Source organism: Protopterus annectens, chromosome 6.part0 (genome assembly GCF_019279795.1).
Source record: "Protopterus annectens isolate FY-2018-M chromosome 6.part0, PAN1.0, whole genome shotgun sequence".
NCBI lineage: Eukaryota > Metazoa > Chordata > Ceratodontiformes > Protopteridae > Protopterus > Protopterus annectens.
This window is the reverse complement of record NC_056737.1, coordinates 300,751,862-300,774,425: the sequence shown is the minus strand read 5'-3', so window position 1 is coordinate 300,774,425 and position 22,564 is coordinate 300,751,862. Positions and strand designations below refer to the sequence as shown.

At 41.0% G+C, this 22,564-nt stretch overlaps 1 protein-coding gene across 1 annotated transcript in view; it reads left to right on the top strand.

The window, feature by feature from the left end:
• Positions 1 to 22,564, top strand: part of KY (kyphoscoliosis peptidase) — a 538,508-nt gene that overhangs the window by 69,460 nt on the left and 446,484 nt on the right. Inside the window, exon 4 of the mRNA XM_044073511.1 lies at positions 11,051 to 11,092. Coding sequence (XP_043929446.1) covers positions 11,051 to 11,092 — 42 coding nt within the window. The remainder of the gene's footprint in view (positions 1 to 11,050; positions 11,093 to 22,564) is intronic.

The following is a 22,564-nucleotide window of genomic DNA, read 5'->3' as shown; positions in this document are numbered from 1 at the left end:
GTTTTTGGGACTGAATGGTCTTATTGTGTGATACTGAATTTCGTGAGGCTGAACTATTGAGACTGAATAGTCTTTTTTAAGTGCAACTGAATTCCATGGACTTGTATCTCATTGATTTTGATCTTTGAGCAGTGGTCAGCTTTTTATTCATTCATCCATGGAGTGACAACCAGCAGGTATCCATCGATTATACTAGTACACTGGCATTTTTTATCCTGCTGGTTCTCCAGTGTTTGCCAGGGGCTGTTTTATTATTAACATTACTGGTTTAAGTACATTGACTGTTGTTGTGGTCATTGTATCATTAAAAAGAACAGATTCTAAGTATTTCAAATTACAGATTACAAGCGGTAGAAGTTGACATTAATGTACTTAAAGCAAGCATAGCCTACCTTTAGCCAAGGTAATATTAGAATTTCAGGTAGCATCATTTCCTCTTTCCAAAAGGACACGGTGAACATGAAAGGCATTATCTACGGGACACGGTGAACATGAAAGGCAATGTTAAGTTGTCTATCTTGCCTTCATTCTTGCTGGTTGGGTTCGGAGCCGATCCTCGGCTCTGACTCAGCCATCTACTAAAGCTCGAGAGCTATTTACTGGCTCGAGGCCTCCCCTTATCCCACAATGCTTGGCGCTAGATTCCCAGATCTCGTTTGCCTCTTCAGCTACGAGGTTGCGCTTTTACTGGCTCAGGTCGTATTAATCCTTTTTTTTGTATTACTAGCTAATATTTACCTTGTATTTTTCTTATATATAGATTGTCTTTCCCTTGTAGTGTAGTTAGACTGCGTATCCCCTAGTTTGTCCCACTAAGGAAACTCGTTTTCTGTTAGAGAGTTTCTACCCATCCCCCCCTTGTTTCTCTCTATTAGTGGCTAACCCCACCCTTGTTGTACGTAGTGTTTAGCCTTGTAGTATTTGTATATTTTTATTAAGTATAGTTGTTATTAAGTGTGTGTGATAGTTTTTTTGTGGTTATTATTGTTAGCTTAACTAGTGCGGGTGTGTGAGTGTTTCTGTGTGCCTTGTTTAAGCACTAGTTTAATTTTTCTCTCTTTAGTATCCCCGGGCCAGTATGTCCAAGGATACTAAAGTTTCAGGCTTCAAGAAGTGTGACTCGTGCTGTCAGAAGATGTCTCTGACAGACGGTCACATTTCTTGTGCTTATTGCTTGGGTTCCCTACACCTGCAGGACTCCTGCTCAGTCTGTCATGCCTTCAGCCCGAGAGTCCTGCAGGAGCATAGGAACAAGCTTATTTTGAGAGGCTTACTTAAGCCAGAGGGACCCCCGGTGAAGCCTCAGTCGGGGAAATCCTCAAAGCCTGCCAAGCCATCGGCTCCCAGTTCGGAGCTGTCGCCGGGCGGAGCATCTGCCTCCTCTTCGTCTCCGGCTGGAGCCGACATCCCTAGACCTCAATCGGCTACGACTTTAGTGTGGGAACCATAGTTGGGCCAAAAACATTCTAGTTCCCCTTCCCTAGAATCAGTTTGTTCGGCTCCGAGGTCACCATTGCTTCAGTCGGAACGAAGCCATAGCTCCTACTCCTCTCGGTCCTCCAGGTTATCCGATCATGACTTGGAGAGGGTGGTCAGTAGACTCCTTAAATCACAGGCCCTGGCCAAAATGTTAACCAGCCCTTCTCAACAGACTGTGGCTGTCCCGGTGTCTTCAGCAGTTTCTCCTCCGACTCCCCTTTTGTGTTCGGAGCTGGAGCTGGTTGGGGCTCGAACCTTGGAAACGTCAGAGCCGATACCACATCTTTCGGCTCCTTCGGTGGCTCCAATCTCTTCATTGGTTCCTTCCTTGGAGGGATCTCGGCACTGGGACTCTCTCGTCGGCTCCAAGGGGGCGAGTGGCATCGGACCCTTGTCCAACCCCGTTCTCCATCTCGGGGCTTCGGCGTAGGTGAGCTCGGCCCCGACATCGGCCTCGGAGCCATCCCTCTCAGTGCCGGGAGGGGTTCACATCTCTTCAGAGTGGGGATCCTCTGCTCTGCCTGATAGGGGCGCCTTCGAGGTCTTGAGGAGCACGCTGACTCCTGAGTCGGCTCCTTGATCGGCCCATTCGGCTCCTCCCCCCATGGTACCTGCATCGGTCTCTGTCCACCTTCCTGACCCCAAGCGTGGAGAACAGACGCTTCAGGTCGCCCCATTGGGCATATCTTCCTCTTCCGAGGCCTCCCCTGATCATTCAGAGGAGCCCCCTCGGAAGAGAAAATGTAAGAGGAAACATGTCTACTCCCCCGAGTCAATCACATCTGATACCGACTTGGAGAATTTGGAAGGGTCCCCAAGATCCCCCTCTAAAGATGTCTCTTTTTCAGACATCCTAGAGATCCTTAAGCAGAGGGGGAACTGGACTGCCCTTAACCCTTCCGAGGACGAGTTGGTATACCTGGACGCATTTGGTTCTCGCCCTTCCTCCACCTGGGTGTCACCACCCTTCGACCCGCTCATGGAAGTAGTGGCTCGAAGGGTGTGGTCAGCCCCGGACACACTGTAACCAACTCCCCGCAGGCCAACTAAGTTCATTACAGCCCCACCCAACAAACAATTTTTGACAAAAGGTGTCCCTGTTGATGCCATGGTGGTGGCAGCAGCCACTAAGAAGGAGTTGGCTGACCCTTCTGTGCCTGTCCATCCACCTAATAAAGAGTCTAGGACAATGGACAGGTATGGGAAGCGGATGTTTTCCTCAGCGACCTTTTCCATGTGGTCGCTAAATTATCTGTGCCATTTCACCTGCCTTCAAAGGGATCTTCTCTAGGATCTGGGTGATACCCTTCAGGATCCATTAGCTGCGGGGGCTCAGGATAAGATTAACTCCCAGCTGGCGACCTTTAACTCTATCGTCAACTCCTCCATGAGGCTCATTTCTTATGCAGCCGATGGGGTGAGTAGGACTGCAGGTACAGGCGTGGCTTTGAGAAGACATGCCTGGATGCGGTTATGTGACTTTGCTGACCCCTTTAAGGCGTCCTTCACCAATACCCCCTTCGATGGTTCGGCTCTGTTTGGACCACAGGTGAAGGATACCCTTGCCAGGTGTGAGCAGGAAGGCAAGACTCTCTCTGCCGTGGGAGTCTGTCTTTCTACTCCCTCTAGACCATACCCTAAGGGTCAGAAGAGTGGGAAAATGTGGTTTGGAAACCCCAGGGAGTCGTGCCTGACACACGTGGCGAGTTTCTCTCCAGGGGCAGGGGAGGGAACAATAATAGATGCCACCCGAGGGACAGAGGGGGTCCGCAAAATCAGGGTAGCAGAGAATCTTTCTCTGACAAAACCTTTCAGCACCCCTGAGGGGCTGCCCGAATGTCCACCTTCGGAGGCAGTTGAGGGAAGATTGTCACTGTACCCAGAAGCCTGGCAACTCCTCACACAAGACAAATGGGTACGGTTCATCATATCCGAGGGTTACAAAATCCCCTTTGTCCACACCCCTGTACAAACAACCAAGTCCCTTCCAGATGTTCCACCTGGTCTAAGGGAACAAGCAGTGCCAGAAATTTCAAAACTGCTAGAAAAAAAGGGCCATCCAGCCAGTCCCAGCAGACCAGCAAGGATCTGGAATTTACTCCAAGTTCTTTTTGGTACCAAAAAAGACGGGGGACTGGAGACCCATTTTGGATCTCAGCAGGTTAAACAAATCTGTTCAAAGAACGAAGTTCCAGATGGTCACGCTTCAGTCCATTCTACTCTTTTTGGGTCAGGACAATTGGATGTGCTCCATAGACCTTCAGGATGCGTACTACCATATCAAAATGGACAGGCGCTCCAGAAGGTTTCTCCACTTCTGGCTGGGAGCCAGTCACTATCAATTCAGAGCCCTGCTTTTTGGTCTCACCACAGCCCCCAGGGTGTTCACCAAATGCATGGCAGTGGTTACGGCTCACCTGAGACGGCGAGGATTCCCGGTGTTTCCATATCTAGACAACTGGCTCCTTACTGCTTCCACCAGGCATCAGCTACTGTGAGCCAGGGATTATACCATCCAAACTTGCTTCAAGCTAGGTATTTCAATAAATTTCGAAAAGTCTGCATTGTCACCTTGTCAGTCTATAACCTTTATAGGCGCAAGATTAAATACAAAAGAGCTGTCTGCAAAACTTCCTCTAGACAGAGTGTCAGACATTTGCTGACATGTGCAGGTCTTACTACAGTGCAAGAGGATTCAGGCCAGATTTGTACTAAAAACCTTGGGTCTCATGGCAGCAGCAATCATACTAGTTCCCCTGGCTCGTTTTCACATGCGGATTCTTCAGTGGATGCTCTTTACCCAATGGTCTTTTCAACGACTTCCGATGTCTCACAACATAATAATCACTCAATCATGCAAAGACCACCTGGCTTGGTGGATGGTCTCCTCTCTAGTACTTCAGGTTCTTCCTCCTCCTGTTGCCACGGTGACCATGGATGCCTCCCTGATCAGGTGGGGGGGGGCATTTTCAGGGCAGGACTGTCCAGGGCACTTGGAAACCTCTAGAGTACCACCTGCACAAAAACGTCTTGGAGATGAGAGCGGTGCTTTTAGTTGCAAGCTCTTCAGGACTCTCTACCCACCGGGACTATTGCAGTTTAAACAGACAATATGTCTGTGGTGTAGTACATCAACAAGCAGGGCAGAACCAAGTCCTATCCCTTATGTCGAGAAGCACTCAGACTCTGGCAGTGGGTGATCTCCTTTCAACGGTTTCTGATAGCAACGCACATCCCCGGGAAGTCCAACGTCATAGCGGACAGGCTAAGCAGAGCTATTCTCATGCCTCACGAGTGGTCTCTCAATCAGTCAGTAGCGGACAAAATTTTCCGCAGATGGGGTCAACCTTGCTGCGACCTTTTCGCAACTCCTCTTAACAGCAAGTGCGACGATTTCTTCACTCTCTTCCCCCTCCCCGGCCACTCCCCCAGAGACGCTCTAGTTCACGATTGGCCCCGGGGTCTTCTGTATGCATTTCCACCTTTTCCCCTAATTCCCAAACTAATTCAGAAGGCGACCGCATTGGGATCCAGGATGATCCTCATTGCCCCTTACTGGCCTCGACAAATTTGGTTCCCATTCCTGCATCATCATCTTCTGGAGCAGCCTTGGAATCTGGACCCAGTGCCAGACCTCTTGGTCCATCAGTCGGGCGGGCTGCACCAATCCCTTCAGTTTCTCAACCTCACAGCTTGGTTGCTCCACTTCCAGCCTTAGCCAGGCTTCCACGTATTTCTCAGCCAGTGCATGAAATCATCCTTTCTTCACACAAATCTACCACCAGGAAGATTTATGCTAGTAAGTGGTAACGTTCCTCTTTCTGGGCAGAGGCTAGGAATATAGACCCTTTTACAGCCCCTGTCCATCACGTTCTAGATTTTTTAGCAGAACTTTTTCAAGCTGGTTCCTCATCTGCCACCATTAGGGTCCAATTAGCTGCTATTGCAAATTTCCACGCTGGCCTGTCAAAAACCAGCATCATGTCCTACAAACTTTGCAAGGCCTTTCTTAAAGGGATTATTTTGCTTAGGCCCCCAGTCAGAGATCCCCCGTCTCCGTGGGATTTAAACCTGATATTAACTTCCTTGATTCTCCCTCCTTTTGAACCTGCGGCTTCCTGTTTCTTAAAATTACTCTCCTGGAAGACCCTCTTTTTAGTAGCCATCACCTCAGCTAGGAGAGTTTCGGAACTTCAAGCCCTCTGTATTCGTCCTCCTTACCTTGTGTTTCACAAGGATAGAGTTTCACTCAGGACTAATCCTTCATTTCTGCCCATGATACCTTCTGAAACAAACCTAAATCAGGTTATTGATCTACCTGTCTTTTTTCCTAACTATTCGAACAAAGCTGAACAAAAGTTACACCAATTAGATGTTCATAAGCAATTACGTTTTTATTTGGACAGGACTAAGCAAACAAGAAAATCAGACCAACTCTTCCTGTCCTATGCTGAGGGCAAACAGGGCCTGCCAGTTTCTAAAGTAACCTTATCCAGGTGGTTGTCCTCTATTATTACTTTGATTTATCAGCTGAGACATAAAGAATTCCCTACTAAACCTAAAGGTCATTCCACCAGAGCATTAGCTACTTTTGTAGCTTTTCAAGCTAGACTACCAATGGAATCTATTTGTGCTGCAGCCACATGGTCCACTCCTCATACCTTCATTTCACATTATAAGTTGGATATGGCCTCTAGGAGTAGAGCTGATTTTGGTTCCACTGTGCTCAAGAGTCTGTTCCGATGAGCCACCCAGGACTAAGGTGCTAGAGATGCTGTCCCAACCAGCAAGAATGAAGGTGAGATAGACAACTTAACATAAAGAAGTTATGTACCTACCATAACGTTCCATGTTAGTTGTCTTCTTCTCGCCTTCTTTCTTGCGTCCCACCCTCCATCCCCCTAGCCTGGACAGACCGAAAAGAGTCCCTTTTTGAGGCCTTCTTCCTCTGGCTGAGTCTTTTTTTTTTTTTTCAATAATCATTTTTTATTATTTTTCACAACCATATTACAAATTCACATATTATATACAATATATACAAAATGCTTCCATTGGTTAATTTCACATATATATCAACCTCATGTATTGATCAAAGGTACAGCACTAACAATCAAAAGGAAAATAATAAAAAAATAAATAAAAAAAAAAATCCAACATTAATAAATCCAAGCCAACAATCTGTCTTTTCTGTACATTTTCTATCTAATCTAAGGTTGATTTAGACTATATTCTGGTTCCCGAGAAAAAGTGGATAGTAACCTCTTAAGCCAAAATAATATTAAAAATTTGCTCCCAGATTTTTATGTTGTTGATATTTTTCTTATGATCACTAATTAACAGTTTATGCGCTAAGATGTGTTTTATTGCCAACAATCTGAAATTTTCCCACGATGTCTGGGCTGGGTTCAACCAATTTGTTATCTGGGTTATGTCCTCTGTTTTAGTACTGTAGGTAAACCTTGTATTTTGGACAGGTGTCCTTAAAATTTTTTCTATGGTGTTAGCTCTGCCAAACAAGATCTGGGTATCTAGCGCCAAGCATTGTGGAATAAGGGGAGGCCTCAAGCCAGTAAATAGCTCTCGAGCTTTAGTAGATGGCCGAGTCGGAGCCGAGGATCGGCTCCGAACCCAACCAGCAAGAAAGAAGGCGAGAAGAAGACAACTAACATGGAACGTTATGGTAGGTACAGAACTTCTTATTATCTACAAGTATGCTGAGAGTTTGGTGCTTTTTAAGAGGTTGCTAGATACTTGATTAAAGGGCCATGTATTAGTCTCAGAACTGCCTTTTAGCAAAGCTTTAAATGGCCAAAAACAAAGCATCCATGGGACGGACAACATCCTAGGCTGCGTTTTACATGAACTTCAGAACGAACCGGCTCCTCACTTAAGCACTATGTTTAATAATAGCCTCGCATCAGGCTTTGTGCCCACTGAATGGTGCACAGCAACAGTTATCCCACTCCACAAAGGGGGAGCCACCACTGATCCCGGGAACTATCGACCTATTAGCCTGATGAGCCTGGTCTGCAAGGCCATGGAATGTATCATCATGGAACTCATAAACAAAGACACCGGTAACCTCCAAACTCTGGATCCCACCCAGTTCGGGTTTGTGAAAGGCAGATCATGCCTCCTGAACCTGATCGACTTCTTTGAGGCAGTCACCAAAACCATAGATGAGGGTAAGGTGGTTCACACAGCCTATCTTGACCTCGCCAATGCTTTCAACACCATCCCCCATTCTGGAATTATAGCTAAACTCACTAAACTAGGTATAAATCCCTACATCACAAGATGGGTTGCCAACTGGCCCACTGACAGAACCCACAATGTAAAAGTTGCAGACTCCAAATCTGACCTCAAACCTGTGACAAGTGGAGTACCACAGGGTTCAGTCCTGGGACCTCTCCTGTTTGTTATCTACTTCTCTGACGTACAGGCTAACACAGAAGGCCTCTGGCTAATGAAGTTCACAGATGACTGCAAACTAAGAGCCATAGTCAAGTCCCCAAATGATGTGGACATCCTGCAGAAGGACCTCACTGAGATAGATGCCTGATGTCAGAGCCATGACCTCAAGCTCAATGCCAAAAAGTGCAATGTCATCCCCTTTGGTAAAAACTCTGTACCCATGAACTACCACATAGGCAGCAATCTACTTAACACCGAATGTGTGATAAGAGACCTTGGGACCCAGGTAGTCTCTCTTTTGAAAGTCACATTGCCACAGTAGTCAGGAAGTCCTTCTACATGGCACACCTCATCATAAAAGGGTTATCTTCCAAGAAAAAAGAGGTAATTGTTCCCCTCTACTCGACACTCATTAGACCCATTATAGAGTACACCGCCACTTTTGGAATGTACCTCACAAGACATCTGCAGCAGCTGGAAAGGCCACAGAAATACCTTGCAAAGAGGATTACTGGCCTCAAACAAATGCCCTACACTGACCATCTCAAAAAACTCCAGGTTTACTCCATAGCATATTGTCTACTCCGAGGTGATCTCTGCCTAGCATATAAAGCTATGTCAAACCCAGAGCTGTTGGACATGCTACACCTAAAGAAATCCCAATCCCTCCAAGCTACATGCTCTAGGGACCTAAACCTTGCACCGCAATAAACAGGACATGCTGGAGGGATAGATTCCTGTCCCAGAGACTTCCCATACTCTGGAATAGGCTACCCATCTATGTCAAGCAAAGTTCTTCATTAGCACTCTTCAAGAAAAATCTTGATGAGTGGATGGGAAATAGGAGATACACCCCGGGGATCACTTCTGTGTCTCTACTCGACAGTGGCACAGAAAAATAACTTTCTTGGGTGGTGTAAACCAGGGGAACCTTGTTGGCTAAGCTTACGTAGGCCCTTGGGCTGAAAGCCTAGTACCTACCTATGAACCTATAACAAGGCCCTAAGTTTTAATTCTGTAAACATTAATTTTGGTTTCTATGCATTCCACAAAATAGTCAGATTTGAAGCATTTTTTCTATTTGTACTGCCATAATGGGTTAGTATATGATACTTCTATCTTTTGTTCTACTTTGATTTTTTCATGTGTGACTCATATATTTACAAAAATATTTGGTTTCATAGTTGAGACAAAACCATTAAATAATAGGCCTTTAATGCTAGAGAATCCTTTACAGAAGACAAAATATGTATTTATCAAAGGATAAAGTTGTTTATTTATTGGCTATACTACCTAACGCTAAGGTTTCTGTCATCATCCATCATAATTTCTGCCCACCCACAGGATTCCAAATCTTATTCCAACATTTTCCTTGTACTTGTATAAAAAAGCTCCACAAAGTATATTAGCAGTATGTCTCCATCTTCTCACTTTGTATTGAATTTCACTATCATATATCTGAATAGCCAGTTACATCCTTTGCAGTCTAGCCTGTGCTCTACGTAATAGGTTCATAGATCCATAGGAGATTACTAGGCTAATGGTTCAAGAGTCCTTATAAGCCTAGCTAGCTTTACACAGGTTTTACCCATTTATCCATACCTGGGGAAAGATAAAAAGGGTCCGCAAGCTGGGTTCTATTTGTACAGACTTCATCTGTCCATAAGGGACATGGGTGCCACCGTAGGAGTGAATATTTCCCATCCATTGGTCCAGATTGCATTTAAACAAGGTCAGAGAAGGGTTTTCCTTCACATGAATAGGATGCCTATTCCAGAAGAGGGACAATCTCTGGGACATTTTTTTTAAAAGAGCCTTTACTGTTTGAAAAGCAAGATATAAACATCTTTTCTTCTTACGTTTTACTGTTGCCTTTTTTGCTTTTAGAATACTTTTGGGTTTAGGAGCTGTAGGTTTCATTGCCTTTTTAGTGGGGCTCTTAGCTGATTTCATTTTGCTAGATTTGACCTTCTTCAGGCTTGTTGCCACCTTTTTAGCTGCTGCGGGTTTCTTGGCTTTCTCTGGAACCTTCTTCTTGCTGCTGGCTTCTGCCTTATTTGGTTTCTTATCAGTCATGGGTGTCTTGGCTTTAAAAGGGGTCTTCTTTTTAGCAGGTTTTTCCTTTTAGGCACCTCTTTCGTATCCAGGTTGTAGAAACCCTTGTGCTGTATCAGTTTTTCTAATGATTTTCTGAAGATGAACTGTAAGGGTTTGCAATTGTTCTCTAATATAATAGGTTTTTGTATAAACAAGACATTCCTGATAACCAAACAATACAGCCAACATTTCATCCTCAGTTATGCATATCTTATTTGTGCATCTTTTAAAACTCTAGATGTATGGGTAATAAGTCTTAGGTTCATAGATTAGTACTAGGATAAGTGCCCTAATGGACCATTTTAAGCCTAGCTAATTACCCCACATGAGGATTGAACCCTGCACATTCTGTTTGCAAAGTAAATACCTTAATCATTATGCCAAGCTCTACAGCACCTCTCATGCTATAGAATTTATGCTAGCCTTGTATGATTTCATTACCATTTAAGTGTCAAACATAAAGATGTATCACAGTATTTGAATGTTAGCAACCAATGATATGCTTAGAATAAGGTTCATTTAAAATAACTAGTATAAGTAATGCAAGACACCTAACAGAGTACATATAAAATAGGTATAAATAAAAAAGGGGATGCACCATATGAGGAGTGTTTATCTTTAAATATGCTAATTATCTACAGAAAGGTACATGTCAGGTGGTATTCTTTCTTTCTTTTTTTTCTGCAAGCCAGTCAGGGTAAGGAGTTCATGGAGGCTAGTAAAACATTTATAGTGTCTCCTTGTTTATTCTGCATCGTGAAGCTCTTCCAGTTTTACAGTGAGATTTGAGTAATTACAACTGTGAACTTGATTATTCTAAAGTTCTTTTACTAGTGCTGCAAACTCTGTATAATTGCATATTTAATGTTTTCATCTGCATTTGATTACAACACTTTTTCTGGTTTGTTTTAAGTGGGTGATGATATGGCCAACATTAAGGCACTGATTAAAAAAACTGAAAACTTTGGAACCATAAAAGTCACTGTGATGCAGTGGCTAAATTATATAGTCAAGTATGTATTTGCTTTTTAATCCTAAATGAATGTTCCTTTCATTATAGGAGAACAGAGGAACAAAGGTGAATATGCTTATGATAACAAAGGTAAGGACGTTATTCTGCAGTGGTCTTTTACAAACTGTTGAATATCAAAACATCACTCACAGAATGTATTCCTCCAAGCTGTTACATGGATGTAAAGACAAGCAGTGAGGTTCAATGCAGACAAGTACGGTATTTGTGCCAATGCAGCAATGCCAAGAAGCATCAACTCAGGGGGTAGCCCTGATAGAAAAAGAAAAGGAAATGGGATTTGGGGATTCTGATGGCACAAACACTGCACAAACAGGAGCAGGGAGAGGGACAGCTGAAGCAGCAAACAGAATTCTGGTATGTACTCTCTAGGGTATGGAATACCAAAACAATAAGTAATACCCCCTACTCTTCTAAGCCCTGTGAAGCCCACACCTTAGGTACTCCAAGCAGTTCTTGAAGCTGTTCAAAGAAAGGAACTCTGGGCTGCTGTTAAAAATCTAAAGGAAAACCACTGGATGGATGTGTTACATAACGGATATGTTATGGCCAGAGATCACAGAAAATGAAGCTCTTCCCATTGCAGACCAGGAGATACAAATGAGACATCGTATGGGTTTGAGGACAGGGCCAACAAAATCTGAAGAGATTATTCTGAACAGAAAGAACAGAGTGGGGTGTAAGGGAGGCTGGAAGTAGGCAGTAGGAAATGGATAAGTCTGAATCTGCAGAAACACTTATTCACGGAGAAGGCTGTTGTCTCATGGAATGGACCAGACAATAAGTGGTTGTTGTTGTTGTCTTTCGGCTTTTCCCGGTTAGGGGTCGCCACAGCGGAACTCCGGTCCGCTAATGATTGGCAGTAGATTTTGACAAACGATGAGGTGCCAGCTTGACGTTCAACCTTCAATGAAGGCACGCCCATTTACGCATGTATTTTGAATGCCCACATAACCACAGGGAGGACATGCAGACTCCACACAGAAGGCACTGCCCACACTCCAGCCAAGAATCGAATAGGAAAACCTCTTGCTGTGAGGTAACAACACTACCGCTGCACCACCGCGGCATACCACACAATAGGTGGTACAGAAGAAAAACTTAGAGGAATTCCAGAAAAAAGTTGGAACAGGTGTAGAAAAGGTAAAGAGAAGAGATGGATAATGGAGCGTTAAATGCACTTAAATGTTGATTAAAAAGTACTGGCTTCATTTGTCAAGCCAGTGTAATATGAGGCCATCAAGCGACTTTTCTTTCTCCACATACAGTTGTGGGTGCTTAGCTTTCTATGCAGTGTTCTCTTCATGTTTCTGCTTCTGCTCTGTTTAGAGATGAAATTCTCTGAATCTTCAACCAGCCAAAGTTTCAGGATGATGAAACACACTGCCACCTGCATACTGCTGTGTGGGGACTTTGTTGCCACACCTCTTTATTTGTTTCTGTGTTGTAATTATATGGTTGTGTAACTCTGGAAAAAAAAGCCTATACAACTGAATCACTGCCATCATAAAACCAGAAACTACACTATAATTGGATTGTCAGCATTGAGAAGTTGAACATAGTTTATACATCACGTACTCACTTGACAAAGTGTACGGCGCACTCATTTCATTTTGTTTCACTGCAGTGTGCTCATCAGATGCCAAACAATATATGAAATTCTACCTACAATACAGAACATCAAGAGTACAAGATAAAGAAAGGACATTTGCTAAAAGAAATGTTTTATGTAGGTACAGCTCCCTCCACCCCTGATTGAAGGACTATGTCCCCAAACCACCCATTACTTAATATAGTCAATTCCTTAGTGGTCATTAGTCAGACAATATAACGCCCCAGTTGACATGTATTGAATATAATACATAATGTTTGCATAAAACGGAGCATTTGGCTTTTCTACTTTTGGCTGAATTTGAAGAAAAGTGCCATTTTCAAAGTTAGCGTAGTTGAGCAGTTTTGTCTCAGCTGTAGAAATAACTCCTTACTGGCATCCAGAAAACAAAGGCAGATATGCAGTGCTTGCACTTTTATACTCTTTTTCCCATCCTCACCCCATTAGGTCCATTCCCCTATAACCTATCAAATCAGTCGTTCTTCCTACTTGGTTGAGAGCTGACCTTCACGTTTCCCAGTCCGGGTAGAAACCCTCTAGTCTCTTTATTTGCATGACCCTAGTGAGAGTCAGTAAGCGCATTCATTTCGTAAGCATGACTACAGTCTGTAAGCCCATTGAGTAGCAGCGGAAATGAGAGCAGAGCACTAGTACACCTTCATACATGCGAGGGTTCACTCACTTCCTAGCCCTACTCACAGTATGGCTAGTGGGGTCTATATTATCATATCGCACGCTCAGAAGAGCGAACGACAGATTGACTCCATGTAAGCAACAGCTTACAATGTCAAAACTTCAGAACAGCAATTATTTTACAATGGAAAGCAATCGCTGTTCTGAAAGAAAAAAAAAAAAGACAGTAAAACATTACTTAACGTGGGGGGCTTCACCCCCCACACCCCTTGATGTGGGGGGTTGTGCTACCCACACGCCCTATACTTAAATATACCAACTCTGAGATCATACTACAGTGCCGAAAAGGCAAAGTAGTGAAAGCGGCCAAATTCTTTGTTGAACCAAATAAGTGTCTGAGTCCGAGTTAAAAGCAAGCAGATTTATTTCTACAATTCAAATAAAAGAAATGTTAAAACACAAGTTGCATTAACGCTGCCACTTAAAGATATGTTTTCGTACACCTTCATCAGATGCAAATACCCCCTATTAACTGAATTCAGTGCTTATATGTGTACCTGTTGCTACTAAAACCAATCATTTGTAAGGTTGTTATCCAATTAAATATACCCTTTATAAAATTAACCCTTTATAAAACTATTCAAAATCAAATGCAATAGGAATCTTTTCATATGTATATGTTACCTTGTATAAAACCTTTTAACATAAAAATTTCTGAATGAATAAGTAAAAACCATTGTATGCTGTTTCATACATTATATCACAATCAATTATGAGCGAACATATCCTTGCATAGAAAGTTAAAAAGTGCTAAAATTGTTGAATATACACAATAATGTTAACTTGTACTATGCACTTTTACAAATGATATAAATACAAGCCTGCCATCTGGTGGCTTTTTGGAAAATTACAGTTTTGCAGCTCTAAACTTAAGAACTGGAAGACTAGAAAGCATATCATTCAACCCTGGACTTTTGGTGGCTTCCAAGATAATCTGCCAAAGTAACTCACGATATTCCAGTTTGGCTTCCCACATTCCCCCTCTGATCTCCTTGGGTACAACATCCAAAACAAAAAATGTAAAGGAGACCTGTTCACATGTTAGTTTATGACAGAATAAAGCATTATTTACGTTTTGTTTTTTGATTTCATAAAAATGCTCATAGATTCTCAATTTTAATTTTCTTTCCGTCTTCCCTACGTAAAATGAGTTACAAATCTGGCAGGTAGCAAGACAGACAACACCACTTATGTTGCAGTTAGAAAGACTTGTACTCATAATTTTCCTGTTTCTACTATGTACTTCTATAAAGGAATTGTTGTACATGTGTGGACACTGTGAACAGGTCCCACATTTGAAAGTTCCCATTTTGCCTTGTCTACCTTTGTAAGTCGAGCCACACCCAAACTCAAAAAATTCTTAATGTTTCTGTCCTTTCTATATGTGAATTTTAAGGGTTGTTTGTATACAATATCCAAATCCGAAAATTGTTTAAATCTATCCCATTCCCTGTTGATAACCTGCTTAATTAACCCCAGAATCACCAGTATAATCCATAATATAAGCTTCTTCCCAGTTAGTCAAACTCTTAGTGTTACTCTGTGTTGCTATAGCTGTAGATTCATCTCTTCCCAAAATGGGGGCAAATCTCTCCTTTTTTCTTCAACAATCTCCACGGTAACATCATGAATTAAATTGTCTGAATAGCCCCTTTCTCTGAACATGTCACATACAAAACCACATTCTGTTCTAAAATCATTGTCCTGTGAGGTCATCCGACTAACCCTTACCAACTGGCCTTTTAACTGAATTTTCTTTTGAAGAAACGGGTGACCACTGGTAAAATGAAGGTAGGAATTGGAAAAGGTACTTTTCCTATGTACTTTAGAGGAAAATTCATTGTCCATCTTGTGGAGGGATATGTCCAGATATATCAATTCTTGACTGTTAAAATTGTAAGTGAAATCCAAAAAGTTGGTGGTGCCTTTTAAATAGGCCAAAAACTCCAAAAATCTGTCTATCCAAAATATAGAAATGTCGTCCAAAAAACGTTTGTATAGGCACAAACAACTAGCAAATTCACTGTTAAGTACAAATTTTGTTTCCTACCATGTCAGCATGATATTCGCGTATGTTGGTGCATTTTGCCCCCATAGCAACCCCTTTTTTCTGTCTAAAAAACTCACTTTCATAATACATAAAATTATTTTTGAGAATAACTTCCATTAATGATAAACAGTTACAAAAATCACAATGATTAAAATTGCCATTGTCTCTCATACACTCCTCAAGCCAACAGTAGCCCTGTATCATGTGGAATAGAGCCAAATAGGTCCACAATATCTAAAGTCACAAAAAGTATGTCTGAACGGATAAGGTTAGGTTTTACCTGCCTCAGTAGATCATAAGAATCTCTCAGTACTCAAGGGCCTCCTTGGATAAATCCTTTAACTTAACATCTACAAACTTAGCAAGTGGTGTGGTGATAGAACCTTTGGAAGATACAATAAGTCATAATAGTGGATCCAAAGGATCCTTGTGGACCTTTGGAATCCCAAAAACTGAAGGCACCTTAGGGTTCTTGTTGGACAGAAAATTATATGTATCAATGTTAATTGAGCCCTCCAATAGCAAATCATTAAGTAAAACATTAATTTTGGAATTAGCTATATTTATCTCATTAATAGAGGCCCTGGAATATTTGCTGTTGTCATTCAGCAATTCCTTCATTTTAGAATCATAAATGATAGCATCCATTAGGACAGTACCTCCCCCTTTATCTGGTTGCATTATTCTCACTGCTTTGTTGTTTTTCAAACCATCTAACAGACACCTCTCTTCTTTGGAAAGGTTAGAAAACACTCTGTGACCATTCACTTCCTTCTTAATTTCCCTTTCCATGGTGTTTTCCAAATTTTTAAGTTGAGGATGAAGGGGGGGGGGTTGAATGTACTTTTCTTCCTTAATGGTAGTGATGGTTTCCTGTCACATATTCCGTTGCCGAACCATAATGCTAAATTCTTTTTCCTTATGAAAAGTTTTAAGTCCACACTGACTCTGGGAATATTAACTTTCCTAGTCAGAATAAATTTAAAACCTTTGGAAAATAAATTAAAATGTTCAAAATTAATATCTAAACTACTGTAATTAAATATCTTGTAATTATTAAACATGTAAATGTCCTGTTGAATAATATTGTGTGAGTTTACATTCATCATTTCCATATTTACCTCCTGAAATTCCCTCTGTAATTGCGGTAATTGTAATACACAGGATTCGGATTCCTTATCCTGTCTGATCTCCAAGGGGGGGGGGGGGTTAGGTAGTCTAAAGGGATATTCTGATTTTGTTCATTGTGTGCACCATTCAAATCATCCTCATAACCATGTTGATCCATGTTTGACCTGTTGATTCTGACACCCGTTTGTGTTTCGGTGTAACTGTAGAAGAACCTGGGTTTGGGGTATGCTACACCCTCCTTGTATTCCCTAGTATCCCTCTCTAATTTTCCTTCCTTTCTTTTCATATTATTAATACAATTTTTGTCAGTCTGGGGAAATATATTGTGATACAAAGCCTTCTCTGAATCCACAGTAAAAAGGTCATTTAGCATACACTGATTAACTGACTCAGTTTCCCTTAATAATACGTTTTTCTCCCTCTCATTCTCAGCTATAACGGCTCTTACAATATTTAAACCACATTTGTCGAAAGTGTGTATAAGGTCAGTGTGAAATTCTGAACCTTCTTTCACTCCATTGGGGTATTTGCAAACCCGTAAACCTTTGGGAACTATGTTCCTTTTTAAACATTCTTTTAAATAAACTAGGTCACAGTCAATGCATTTGAATTTGCCCATTGGATGAAACATTAAATCCAAATTGTCTCTGTAAGTATGGGTTGTTGCTTCCGTCCTGCTCGAGGCCTTTTTGGAATTGAATACATAGTTCCTCGCTAAAAAAGCATTATAATCAAAAACAGTATTAAGCGTAACAGAGACACCTTTCCTTGGGTTAGAGTTGTCACTCGTGTTGGCTCCTGGAGACTCCTTCTCCTTATCACAAATGCCCCTCTGGTTGGAAAGCAATATGATGGGAAAATTAGAAAAATCGTTGGTGCTCGGGTCAGGAATTTCACCCAGGTTACATTGAGAAAGAACCTTGCCATAGGAACTGCCAGGAATAATTTTCCGATGTCTCTGACTGATTTCCTGATTGCCAGCCACACCAGACGCAAGTGTGACAATCGATTGAAAGCAAACAGATTTATTTCTACAATTACAACATTTCTTTTATTTGAATTGTGGAAATAAATCCGTTTCCTTTCAACTCGGACTCGGGCCCTTATTTGATCCTCCAATGAACTTTTGGATCAGGTGCAGCATACCCCAAACCCAGGTTCATCCCAGTTACACCAAAACACGAACGGGTGTCAGAAACAACAGGTTAAGCATGGATCAACATGGTTATGAGGATGATTTAAATGGTGCACACAATGAACAAAATCAGGATATCCCTTTAGACTACCCCTCCCCCCCTTCATAGATCAGACAGGATAAGGAATCAGAATCCTGTGTATTACAAGTACCGCAATTACAGAAGGAATGTCAAGAGGTAAATATGGAAATGGTAAATGTAAACACAATATTATTCAACAGGACAACATTTTCATTTTTAATAATTACAAGATATTTAATTACAGTAGTTTAGATATTAATTTTGAACATTTTAATTGATTTTCCAAAGGTTTTAAATTTATTCAGACTAGGAAAGTTAACATTCCCAGAGCCATTGTGGACTTAAAACTTTTCATAAGGAAAAAGAATTTAGCATTATGGTTCGGCAACAGAATATGTGACAGGAAACCATCACTACCATTAAGGAAGAAAAGTACATTCAACCCCCCCCCCCCCTTCATCCTCAACTTAAAAATTTGGAAAACACCATGGAAAGGGAAATTAAGAAGGAAGTGAATGGTCACAGAGTGTTTTCTAACCTTTCCAAAGAAGAGAGGTGTCTGTTAGATGGTTTGAAAAACAACAAAGCAGTGAGAATAATGTAACCAGATAAAGGGGGAGGTACTGTCCTAATGGATGCTATCATTTATGATTCTAAAATGAAGGAATTGTTAAATGACAACAGCAAATATTCCAGGGCCTCTATTAATGAGATAAATATAGCTAATCCCAAAATTAATGTTTTACTTAATGATTTGCTATTGGAGGGTTCGATTAACACTGATACATATAATTTTCTGTCCAACAAGAACCCTAAGGTGCCTTCAGTTTTTGGGATTCCAAAGGTCCACAAGGATCTTTTGGATCCACCATTACAACTTATTGTATCCTCCGAAGGTTCTATCACCACACCACTTGCTAAGTTTAAGATGTTAAGTTAAAGGATTTATCCAACAGAGGCCCTTCAGTACTGAGAGATTCTTGGGATCTACTGAGGCAGGTAAAACCTAACCTTTTCCGTTCAGACATATGTTTTGTGACTTTAGATATTGTGGACCTATTTGGCTCTATTCTACATGCTATAGGGCTACTGTGGCTTGAGGAGTGTATGAGAGACAACGGCAATTTTAATTATCGTGATTTTTGTAAATGTTTATCATTAATGGAAGTTATTCTCAAACATAATTTTATGTATTATGAAGGTGAGTTTTTTAGATAGAAAAAAGGGGTTGCTATGGGGGCAAAATGCACCAACATACGCGAATATCATTCTGACATGGTGGGAAACAAAATTTGTACTTAACAGTGAATTTGCTAGTTGTTGGTGCCTATACAAACGTTTTTTGGATGACATTTTTATATTTTGGATAGACAGTAAAGACAGATTTTTGGAGTTTTTGGCCTATTCAAAAAGCACCACCAACTTTTTGGATTTCACTTACAATTTTAACAGTCAAGAACTGATATATCTGGACCTTTCCCTCCACAAGATGGACAATGAATTTTCCTCTAAAGTACATAGGAAAAGTACCTTTTCCAATTCCTAACTTCATTTTACCAGTGGTCACTCGTTTCTTGAAAAGAAAAATCTATTAAAAGGCCAGTTGGTAAGGGTTAGTCGGGTGACCTCACAGGACAATGATTTTAGAACAGAATGTGGTTTTGTATGTGACATGTTCAGAGAAAGGGGCTATTCAGACAATTTAATTCATGATGTTACCGTGGAGATTGTTGAAGAAAAAAGGAGAGATTTGCCCCCATTTTGGGAAGAGATGATCCTACAGCTATAGCAACACAGAGTAACACTAAGAGTTTGACTAACTGGGAAGAAGCTTATATTATGGATTATACTGGTGATTCTGGGGTTAATTAAGCAGGTTATCAACAGGGAATGGGATAGATTTAAACAATTTTCGGATTTGGATATTGTATACAAACAACCCTTAAAATTCACATATAGAAAGGACAGAAACATTAAGAATTATTTTGAGTTTGGGTGTGGCTCGACTTACAAAGGTAGACAAGGCAAAATGGGAACTTTCAAATGTGGGACCTGTTCACAGTGTCCACACATGTACAACAATTCCTGTATAGAAGTACATAGTAGAAACAGGAAAATTATGAGTACAAGTCTTTCTAACTGCAACATAAGTGGTGTTGTCTGTCTTGCTACCTGCCAGATTTGTAACTCATTTTACGTAGGGAAGACGGAAAGAAAATTAAAATTGAGAATCTATGAGCATTTTTATGAAATCAAAAAACAAAACGTAAATAATGCTTTATTCTGTCATAAACTAACATGTGAACAGGTCTCCTTTACATTTTTTGTTTTGGATGTTGTACCCAAGGAGATCAGAGGGGGAATGTGGGAAGCCAAACTGGAATATCGTGAGTTACTTTGGCAGATTATCTTGGAAGCCACCAAAAGTCCAGGGTTGAATGATATGCTTTCTAGTCTTCCAGTTCTTAAGTTTAGAGCTGCAAAACTGTAATTTTCCAAAAAGCCACCAGATGGCAGGCTTGTATTTATATCATTTGTAAAAGTGCATAGTACAAGTTAACATTATTGTGTATATTCAACAATTTTAGCACTTTTTAACTTTCTATGCAAGGATATGTTCGCTCATAATTGATTGTGATGTAATGTATGAAACAGCATACAATGGTTTCTACTTATTCATTCAGACATTTTATTTTTAATGTTAAAAGGTTTTATACACATATGAAAAGATCCCTATTGCATTTCATTGCGCATAGTTTTATAAAGGGTTCATTTTATAAAGGGTATATTTAATTGGATAACAACCTTACAAATGATTGGTTTTAGTAGCAACAGGTACACATATAAGCATTGAGTTCAGTTAATAGGCGGTATTTGCATCTGATGAAAGTGTACGAAAACGTATCTTTAAGTGGCAGCGTTAATGCAACTTGTGTTTTAACATTTCTTTTATTTGAATTGTGGAAATAAATCTGTTTGCTTTCAACTCAGACTCGAGCCCTTATTTGGTTCTGCAGTGAACTTCTGGATCAGTTTCTGGTGTATTTTTTGTTCGCTTTCATCTCGTTTTGTGGTTTACAAACAAATTATTTCCCAGGGAAATAATTTGCTGAAACGCCGCTTTGCTATTTTGCCTTTTCGGGCTTTACTGTTTGACAAAGATGCATTCGACAACCTCAGTCTGCAATGGCGTAATAGGGAACTTGCTGGTGGACCCCATTAATACCACAGTTGCAGGGACACTGCAATCATAGGCCTCTGCCCACCCTGGACCATATTTTGACATAACACAAATCTCATATATATATATATATATATATATATATATATATATATATATATATATATATTAAATTTGTATTATATTCATATATTCACTACATGACAATTAGGGGGATATGGTAAATGTGGTAGGTCCATAGGGTAGATGACTTCCCAAAGGATACAATAATGCATTTTTTGGCATTTAATTTCAGTCCATGATTTTTGACACCAGTTATTTATTTGAGACAAATCTTCCTGTAGGATACCTAAGTTGTTTTGGGATTCAGTAACTGCTCTTAGCTTGCAGTCATCTGTACACTTAGTCAACCATAGCCCCTTGGTTTAGGCTTTTACTTCAGAAAAGTAGATGCCGAACAGGAGAGGTAGCAGCACTAAACCATGGGGGACTCTACTGATGACTGGTCTCTTTGAGGAGGCAACTTCTTCTATTTTGATTATCTCCATCCTGACAGCTGGTTGAAATCCAGCATGTGACATTGGGGTTTATTCCTAGTTTATTTAGCTTTTCCACTATGCCTGAGTGAGGAATTGTGTCAAAAGCTTTGGTCAGGTTGAGGATTACAATGTGTACCACTTTTGCCTTCATCAGTTGCTTTGGTGACCTTTTCAAAAAATCCAACAGGCTGAGTAAGCATAACTTGCCCTTGATGAATGCAAATTGAATGGCTCCAGGGTTTGGAGGTTCCCTATGTCCTGACTGATTAATTCCATGATAAATGTTTTCCTGGCTTTGCATAAGAGGTCGGTGAGACTTACAGGTCTTTACTTGCCTGGGTCTGTGAAAGGTATTCTTCTATGCAGCAGAATGACTGTAGTTGTTCTCCATTTACTTGGTAAAAAAATCTGAATCGAGGCTGAGATTAAGCTGTGTTGTTAAGGGTGTGGCTAAATTCTGCTTTGTTATTTAAACTGCATTCAGGGATATTGTCAGGATCTGTCAATGCAGTATTTTTATCTTTTGATGGGACTTTTAGGACTTGGTCTTGTGTGAGCTTGAGGTGAGACAGTTTCATATAATTCTTGAAGGGCACCTGGAGGCAAGAGAGGGGTAAAGTTAGAGATAAATTTATCAGCCAGTAGGTTCCCTACGTCTTCAGTCTGAGTTTACGTAAAATCGATCGCAATCAGCTCAGCTCATTGCTGAACTGTGGTTTGGAGATTACCAGCATATTAAGCTACTGAGTTGTTTGTTTATTTCAGTGATAAGGGCCCTAACATTCTGAGAAATATTCTTATTTTTTGTTAAAATTTTTTCCTTTTATTATGAAGCTTTTGTTGTTATGGTTCATCCATGTGGGTTTGTTTCGGTGGTTTGCATTGCACTTGTCTGACAGCTCCATCATCTCTTTCTCTTCATATAATCCAGGGAGGATCCCCTCATGTCACTGACACCAGCATGAACTATGATAACTTCACACTGTCACTTGTTGTTCAAGGACATGAGTCCATGTGTGCTCTGACAGATCCTGGCACCAGACAAGCAACTAACCATCACTCTTTCCTTGCTCAACCTGATAACAGGTACATCTGTATGTCGTACAATGGAGTCACCTATA